At 45.2% G+C, this 8,963-nt stretch overlaps 1 protein-coding gene across 1 annotated transcript; it reads left to right on the forward strand.

Moving 5' to 3' along the window:
- The first annotated feature begins 1,166 nt into the window (after nt 1–1,166).
- Nucleotides 1,167–8,441, forward strand: LOC144259441 (uncharacterized). Its single transcript, XM_077807655.1, has 4 exons — nt 1,167–1,209; nt 1,771–1,927; nt 7,157–7,342; nt 8,058–8,441. Exons 2-4 carry the CDS (start codon nt 1,848–1,850, stop codon nt 8,296–8,298), a joined length of 507 nt encoding a protein of 168 aa, XP_077663781.1. The 5' UTR covers nt 1,167–1,209; nt 1,771–1,847; the 3' UTR covers nt 8,299–8,441.
- The last annotated feature ends 522 nt before the right edge of the window (nt 8,442–8,963 follow it).

The raw sequence follows: 8,963 nt of genomic DNA on the forward strand, positions 1-8,963 counted from the left end.
CAGCTTCTGTGTAACTATCAGCATTGATTTGCTGTGTTTCTCTCCCAGTTCAGTGTGTGACGCTCCTCCCTCCACCTTACGGATCCTATTACATCGAGAAGGGCACCGGCCTCTCCCTGGGCTCAGTCATTGTGTACTGGTGCAGAGAGGGGTATCAACTGGTGGGCAGCGAGAAGCTGGCCTGTCTCCTCCGAGACAGCACCTCTTACTGGAGTCAGCCAGCACCTCACTGCGAGGGTAAGGCAATGACGAATGAATCAGTCACTTCACTTCAGCTAGCACTGGCTTAACAGATTGTTTACACTAGTGTCTTACAACTCCTCTAGCCTTAAGCAATATCAGTCCACTTCTCCATGGACACGTCTCTCTGCCACTCAAATCACGAGGGGGGGCTGCAATGGCTATTCATTGGCTATTTTGGGAGGAGTTTCAATAAAACCCAACCCGAGGGAATTTGAACCGTCTCAAAACCCTTGGAGGTGGGGCCTTCGGTTTTTAAGGCAGATGAGGGGGGACATTATTGAAGCAATATGTGAAAACGACACCTGACTACTGCCTATGCGACACCAGTTATGTGGCGAGACCAAGGGGACTTTACTTTGCAAGACTAGCAGTTGGCATTACTCCCAAGTGCTAAATTTGTTAAAAGAAAAACGGGGGGGGGGGGGAGTCTTAGAAAACTTCTCAAGTTCCAGGATACTCAGACCCAAGCAACAAGGGTGTGAAAGGTGTTGCATTTCTTGGCAACTAGGCAGGTTGAGGACAAAGTCTGTGTGTCATTAATCGGACAATATTCCCTTTCTCCCACCATTAGTCTATCGGGTCTATTTGGACTGCGCTCTTTGGGGCTAGGCCTGTCTCTTCCTATATGTATGTACAGCATCCAGTACAAGGGGGTCCTTGTCTCAGTTGGGGTCTAAGAGACTACTGTACTGCAAATAAATGGCAGATAGCTAGAGGCATGAATGGCTGGATGTATGAATTGGCGGGTAGCTGTACAGCTGAGTGAACGACTGGGTGGAGAGAGTCAAAGAATTTCTCTAGGGGCAGTTTTATCTTGGGACTGCAGAGCTCTTTCTGCTCCCAGCTGCTCGTGGGCACGGGCACAGTATCCCACAGTACGTCTACCATGCTTCAAAGTCTGACACTTCAGTGGAGTTGTTTCCCTAGAACGTAACCAAAGAGGAGGGCAGAGGAAGGAAGTGAGAGGTAAGCAGACGCTGAGGCCCCGTAAAACTCATTTCACAGAAGGGTGGCTCAGCCAACTCTCACCAAGGGCCCAGAAAAGCTGCATGCTCTTAACAACAATTCAGTGATCACAGCAGGCAGAGAGTTTGCAGCAGTAAAGAAGTGATGTAATAAAGAACTGGGGGGGTGGGAAGGGGCGGGGGAGAGAAAGAAAGAGAGAGAGAGACTGCAATAGGGAAAGTTTGAGGAAGCAGCCTCTCTAGGGTGGTGGTTCAGTGACTGCAAGGGGTTGCCTCAACTGGAAAAGCCACCCAGTGGAAGGGTAGCAGGAGAGAAAGAGCTGTTGCCCCAGGGGCTAGAGCAGGATGGCAGTTGTGAGAGGCCACGGAGACCTGGCCCTAGAGAGAACAGAGAAAGGATGAATGAGAGCCAGCGTCCACGTGACAGCCGCTCTGTAGAAAGGGCTCTCGGTAGCCCTGTGAGAGGGCTGCTTAACTCCAAGGGATAATCCTCAATCTGTCCAAGCTACTGTTGTGCCAGCCTCAAACTCCTTACAGGCGTGTTCCATGTTTATCTCCCCAGCCATCCCAAAGCCCCTTGACAAAGGGTTCCGGGTAGCAGTCATAGCCTCTCTCATCAGCGGCGTGATCATTCTGACCATGTCTGTCTCCTTCGCTGCGTGCTGCTTGCGAGACAGGCTACTGAGAAACAGCGCACAGCAGCTGAACACCAGGGAGGAGTAAGTACCTTGGATTTTGGACAGGATCCTGTCGTATCATAAATGCTAATTCCTAGTGCATGAGGTCTGATAAAAAGGCATGACAAGTGACGGGGGGAAATGGGGGAGACGACAAATGAGGCAGGTTGGTTTCAGACTGAAAAAGATTTGGGGCTTGTGGGAGAATCAGCTGAACATGAACTCCCAGTGTGATGCCGAGGCCAAAGATCTAATGCAATCCTGGGACGCATAAACAGGAGACTCTTGAGTAGCAGTAGAGAGGATATTTTACCTCAATGTTTGGCAAGGTATGACCCTTGCTGCAATCGTGTGTCTAGGTCAGAGCCCACAATTCAAGAAGGATGTTGATAAATTGGAGAGGGGTCAGAAGAGCTGCAAGAATAATTAGAGGATTAGAAAACCCGCTTTATAGTGACTGAGTTCCTTAAGTCAGTCTATTTAGCTTAAAGAGAATGTTAAGGGGTGACTTGATTATGGTCTATAAGTATCTACATGGGGAACAAATATTTAATAATGGGATCTTCCAACTAGCAGAGAGATGTATAACATGATCCAATGGCTGAAAGCTGAAGACAGATAAATTCAGACTAGAAAGAAGATGTAAATTTTTAACAGTATAACACTGGAACAACTTACCAAGGGTTATGGTGGATTCTCCATCACTGACAGTTTTTAAATCCAGATTGGATGTTTGTCTAAAAGTTCTGCTCTAGGAATTATTTTGGGGGAGCTCCCTGGCCACAGGTGCTGGAATGGTGTGTGTGTGTGTGGGGCGGGGGGTCATGGCCCCATCACTTTTAAAAGTGGGATGGCTATGTCCTCCTGCTTTTTACCACCTGTAAGAGCGAGCAATGTGGGGGAGAGGATGGAGAGAAGCAAGCGGGGGTGGGGCCATGCGGGTGGGGGAAGAGGCAGCAGGGGAGTGGAGCCTCAGGGACAAGGGGAGGGACAGGAAAGGGCCACAGTTAAGCAGCAGTGCCCTCCGCCGCCCCTTTTAGGGCACTTCTGTCACTCCTGTCCGTGGCCTGTGTTACACAGGAGGTCAGAGTAGATAATCACAATGGTCCCTTCTGGCCTTGGAAACTAAGACTAAGAAGGATAGTGGTGGCAGCATCAGCCCTATTTTTAGTATACTCTTCATTGGCCCTTCAGGAGCAGACATCAGATAGTGTTCCTCCAAGTCACATCAATGCAACAGCAGCAGTGGCCACACAGTGCCTAGCTACAGGGTTCCTTGACTAGAGTTCCCTCTGCTGTCTGACTGGGCTCTGCATTTGGAAAAGCAGGAAAAATTCAGGACTTCAGACTGAATCTTGAGTTGAGAGTATTCAGTGAAGTCTAGAATGTGAATTAACTTCTGTTATTCAAAACTGATCTTTACAAATGTATGGATTGTATTCACTTATTGCAGGGGGGGGGGAGGGAGATCAACGTACAGCACGTGGCGTGATTTAGCTTTATACTTGTGGCAAAAAAAAAAACACCTGTATTTTGGCCCTTCTCCATACATTGTGGAAGTCTCAGTTAAACACTGGACAGCTTTGCTGCTCCAGAATGATTAATCCAGCATTCCAAGCACCTTACTTCTCTACAGCAGGAAGGGTTCACCCCATAAGGTCCTGGGGCAAGTTGCCTTTGGAACAGACAAGGATTTTTAAAATAGCTACTTGTTACCGTAATGTGGTCTGTTCCAAAGGCAACTTGCCCCAGGACCTTATGGGCTGCGGCAGCTAATCCAGTTGTGCCAGTCTGTCGAAAGCTGAACTGCTCTCAGCTGAGATGCGGGAATTTTATCGGTTTGCAGATTCCCTCCCGAGAACATATACACATACTTAGGTCTGGTCTACATTTCAAAATTAGATCAACATAGCTACGTCACTCAGGGCTGTTAAAAATTTTACACCCTGAGTACCCTACTTAGGTCAACCTAACCCCCAGCATAGATGCAACCAGGTTGACAGCAAATCCCATCAACTGAGGGGTGGATTAGCTATATTGACAGAAAAACCCCTTCTGTCGATGTAGGAACCACCTACACTACACTGGAGTAGCTGCAGCTGTGCTGCGGCAGCATTTACGGTGTAGACGTAGCCTCTGGAAGCTTTCCTTTAGACTGCCACAGTTTTGCTCTTCAGGTTTGCTGCTATTGGGGATGCTTAAATTAAAGCTTCTGAAAAGAGAAATGCTCATTGAATTCCAATTTCATCCCTGTGAAACATCTTGGTAGGCATTAGCTCACCAGTTGTGGTTTGGATGATCCTTGGTCACCCTTTGCTTTTTTATTACAGCAACACACAGTAGTCTACCTTATCTTGTACACTGCAGATGTACTGGGTCATCTCACTAGAGAACAAGCCGCCACACCAGTGCTGTTATTGAGACAATTGATAAGCTGGTAATGCCACCTGCTGGCCAAAGAGCTCCACCAACTTGAAATTCACAAATGTCATGCTCAAATAAATTGGTTAGTCTCTAAGGTGCCACAAGTACTCCTTTTCATTTTACAAATGTTACAATGGTTCCATTTGCTCAACTGCAGTTAATGCAGAGTTCATATTTTCCACTGAAATAACATTGGAGTTGTAGATCTATATCATTTGGCTCTACCAAATGTTTTGCAAGCAAAGAGAGCTTTGGCTGAGTATAGACAAGGTGCAGTCAATGTACTATATTAAAACTTAAACCTGTTTTGCAAAAAAAAAATCATGCAGGAGAAGTCCCCCTACACCTGTATCACTAGTAAGAGTGAAGTAGTGCTAGAATTTTAACAAAGGACTCCTACAAGCATATCACCTTTAGCCCATGATAAAGCCTAGACGTAGTGTTGCACAGAGAGGAAAGCTACGGTACTGGAGGAATCTATTTGTTTTCCCACTTTAAAATGTTCTCTCCTAACCAAGGAAGGAAGTAACATAACTGGGGTACTGAATATGCTAAATGCATTTGCTGGAAATATTTATATTTTCTTTGTGAAAAACAGATGGAATTCAGTGATAATACAGCACAGTGCTCAACTTCTGTAATCACAAGTGAGGATTGAGGTGAAGGGAAGCTAAGTATCCTTCTCCAGGAAGGATTTTTAAAATAGCAACTTGTTACCGTATGGTGGTCTGTTCCAAAGGCAAACAATTGCTCTTCCAAAATGGTTATGAACCCCAGCAATCAGTCAGGGCTGGGAAAGGGGTGATCCAAAAACAGGGAAGTCACCACAACACTCCATTATACAGCTTGATGGCAGGATTGTAACAAGAGACTCCCACAAACTTACTGCAGCATAGGCTGCAATCCCGGCAGACCTCAAACGCTAAACAGGGTCAAAACATTGTGGGCTAGGATGGGGGTTGGTGATTCAGTAGGTGACACTCTTCCCAGGCGGCAAGTCACTATTGCACTAGCGCCCAACACCAGGTCAGGGACACCATGCTGCTAGAAGTACTCTTTCAAACGAGATACAACACTGAGGTCTTGAGCACCTGTGGTCATTAATCACATGGCAAAGTAGGAGATTAGATACACTGGCCCTCAGAAATTCCAGCCTGTGTAATCACATTCTTCCGACAGACATTCTCACTGCAGTTACAGTATTTAACACTTCCCCCTTTAAAACTGTAAGGTGGCTGTTTATGGTTAAACAGCTGCTGCATTCTACAAAGTGATATATAGACTCAAATTCCCCAGTGGTTTCAAGTAGGCAGGGAAAGCCAGATGTTTGCTACATGAATCCCAGTTGATTTGCCTCAGATTGAGAGAGAAAAAGTGAAGCACCGATGCCAGAAAAATAGTCCAAGGCAAATGGAAACACAAATACTCTGTACACCTATGCAAAGGGCCTAAGAAATCCTTCCTTTCCTCTACAGCAACTGCCAAAGAGAGCTATACAGGGTGATGAATGGCTTCATCAAGCCAGAGTGACTAGTCCACAACAGAACGCACCATCCGTCATGACAAGGAGCTTCTTTCCTGCTGAGAACACCACATGTATCCAGGAGGCCTCTTAGGACACCTGGAACCAGACACCAAGTGTATGCCCAATATCTGACAGACTCTTTGAACTAATTTGATCCATTCATACAACAGAAAGCCCTAGATATCCTGAAGTAGACAGGAGTCACCACCTTTGTGAATCAAATCCTTGCTCTGGCTGACTAGTGAAGTACAGCCAAAAGTAACTAGAACCCTTTCAAACAGGGTCAGCTCCTTGTTCCAAGAAATATTGAATGCGGATAAACTGAACTGGTGACAGGAAACACATTTTTGCATCATGCATAGTTAAACCGGCAGAACTCACTGCTGCAAGATAGACTAAGCACTTGGCTGTAATGCTGATTAAAAAAGGATTAGACATGAACACGCACAATGGGAACATCTACAGCTAGGTTAGTGAGGATATTTTTAAAGAGGTATAAAACCTCATGCTTCAAGGTACAAGTCAATCACTGAGTAGTGGGGGTCAGGACACTTTTGCTAGAAGATAGGTTATTCCATAATTGTGTAATGGGATTTTTGTGTTTGTTTTTAACCTGGCTTTGAAACATCTGGTACTGCTCACTACCACAGATCAGACACTGGAAAAAGTATCACAGTGATTCGTGTGGTTTAAGAGTCTAAATAGAATAAATTTGAGTTAAAGTATCTCCTTAATGACCTATATATAAATATAAAGCCAGAGGAAGCAAGAGGGGCACAGCGAGAGTTAACCCATTCATTTCTTGCACAGTCTCACTTTGCAGTGGAAGTCTGCATAGGGCTTGATGCTACACCCCCTTGCAGCCAGATTCCTGAGCTTGCAGACTGCCTGGAGGAAATGAGAGTAGCTGAAGGGAGTCCCCTTCTCCCAGTAATCACATACAATGTCTACACAGTGCTCCTTACCATACCAGGCCTGGGCCCAAAGGCCCAAAACATAGAGCTGGTTGAAATTTTGCAAATGAAAATGGAGTTTCCTGTCAAGAAATGTTGTAACAAAACCAACGTAATTTTCTGTGAATAGTCAACATTGGCAAAATGTCTCCTGTTTAGCAAAGTCAGCCTATATTCTCTGTGATCCAAGTTTTCCAGCATTTTGATGAAATGGCCCTGAAAAAATACAAAGTAACAGATTGCAGTTTGTTTTCTGCAGTTCTCAACCAGCCCTACTGAAAAATCTTCATAAACTTTGATTCTCACCAAAACGTGAGTGCATTACAACATTTTGCTTTATGTCTCATTGTTTCTCTTTTCATTTTTTAGGCAACAGCAGGGCAGGACGTGCCGGGGTGCAAGGCAAGCTGATTCCACTAACAAGGAAATGGAGAAGCAACAAGGAGCTTTTGGGAAACTGAAGCACCATCACAGGCTTGATTACCGCATCTCCGCCCTCCGTAGTTCTGTATACCCTGGGGCACTTGCAGGGTGCAGTAACCAGGGATTCCAAAGGTACTTGTTGCCATTACCCCATAGAGAGACTGCTCACCCATGGAGGTTGGATCCAACAATGTTGGTAGTCAAAGACTGGCTTCTTCACTGGGGAAAGTGTTAATTCCAGATCACTTCTCCTTTGCAGCACACATGCCCCAAAGGCTTTTCAATCCACATCATGGACAGAGCTTTTTCTCCCCGTTTTTTGATCAGATTGGGATATAAGGCCTGCTATTATGCTATAATGCCCAGCTGCAACTGTCCCTGCTGTTCCAGTGCTGGGTTCTGCTAAAGCACCATAGTCCTGGTTTGTAGCAACCCTTGTTGCAAGACTGGGTCTCTTCTGTTTTGGAATTTAGTAATTTTTCTGATTTACCAGATGTGATTATTTTGCAGTGTAACTAGAACACTTACTAGGGACTAACCCAAAACTAATTTTCCTTTGGTCTTACACCTAAGCACTGGAAGGCACATTTGCAGTGGGGAACAGTTAATATGTTTACCCACTTCCTTACTCAATTCCTTCTCAGCAATGCAGCAATTTAAATGCACTTTTGCCTGCTGCCTTTTGGAAGGTTGCAACATGCTGCCATCAGGATAGAAATGATAATTCTCTGCTGTCCTTGGATATTTCTGATAGAATGGAGCAGGATTGGTTGGGTTGAAACAGAGGGAGATGTCCTATTAGCAGAGTGTCTTGTTCTCACTCTTGTCTCATTTTTGCCTTTAACAGGAGTCAGGAGAATTCACACCAGACGTCCATGCAAAGCTTATGCTCTGAAATCCACGTCTTCCCACAAGTGGTTCTGCGGCCGGGTGCAACACCATCTGCCTCCTCTATGTACATTCATTTCCCCCAGAAGCCAGGAGATATCTCCCTGGCTATAATGCCTTGTCATGCCAACTCCCCCAGAGACATACCCACAGCCTACTACAGAGGATATGAAGAACATAAGCCCTTAAGCCTGTATTGATAGTGATCAGCTTACAATTTTAAGCCATTACCCAATTCCTTATTAACACCAATTCCTTGGAAGTCTCCCAAGCTCAGCAAGGAGAGGCATATGATAGAATCAGTGTGACTGGATTTTCAAGCGGTTATTGCAAACAGGTGAAAAAGAGTGACATTTCATGTTGAAAGTATATTTGACCCCACTCTTGTTTTCTTCTGCACCCAGGCTGTTTACATGCTTGTTTAAAATGTAAGGTCATGTGCTATAAGGATCCTGATTGTTTTAATGAGAAAGTGAACAGCTGAAGTCAACTGCTCCAGATTACAATACAGCCCGAGCACATATAGGCATTTCATTACACAACATTCTGACCATCTATTCTGTGGATAAGTTTACATGGCCATCTGTGATGGTTCTCAGGGTATCCAGGGCAGTGAGCCATCTTGTCACATATATAACTCCTTGGATAGTGTCTGTATGTACATTTCATGATATTAACAACCACCCTGATCCCGGCTTTCATTTAAGACCTCCCATGATATTCTTTAGTGAAACAGAATGCACATACCAGGATCAGGATATTTTGCAATGCCCTGGACAGTTGGTACTGAAGGATTCCTGGGTCACATCATCAATCTCCAAAAGAAAAGTGTCCAGAGAGAAGGGTTTTTGGAGGTGGAGATGTA

This window comes from Eretmochelys imbricata, chromosome 1 (genome assembly GCF_965152235.1).
Source record: "Eretmochelys imbricata isolate rEreImb1 chromosome 1, rEreImb1.hap1, whole genome shotgun sequence".
In the NCBI taxonomy this organism is placed as follows: domain Eukaryota; kingdom Metazoa; phylum Chordata; order Testudines; family Cheloniidae; genus Eretmochelys; species Eretmochelys imbricata.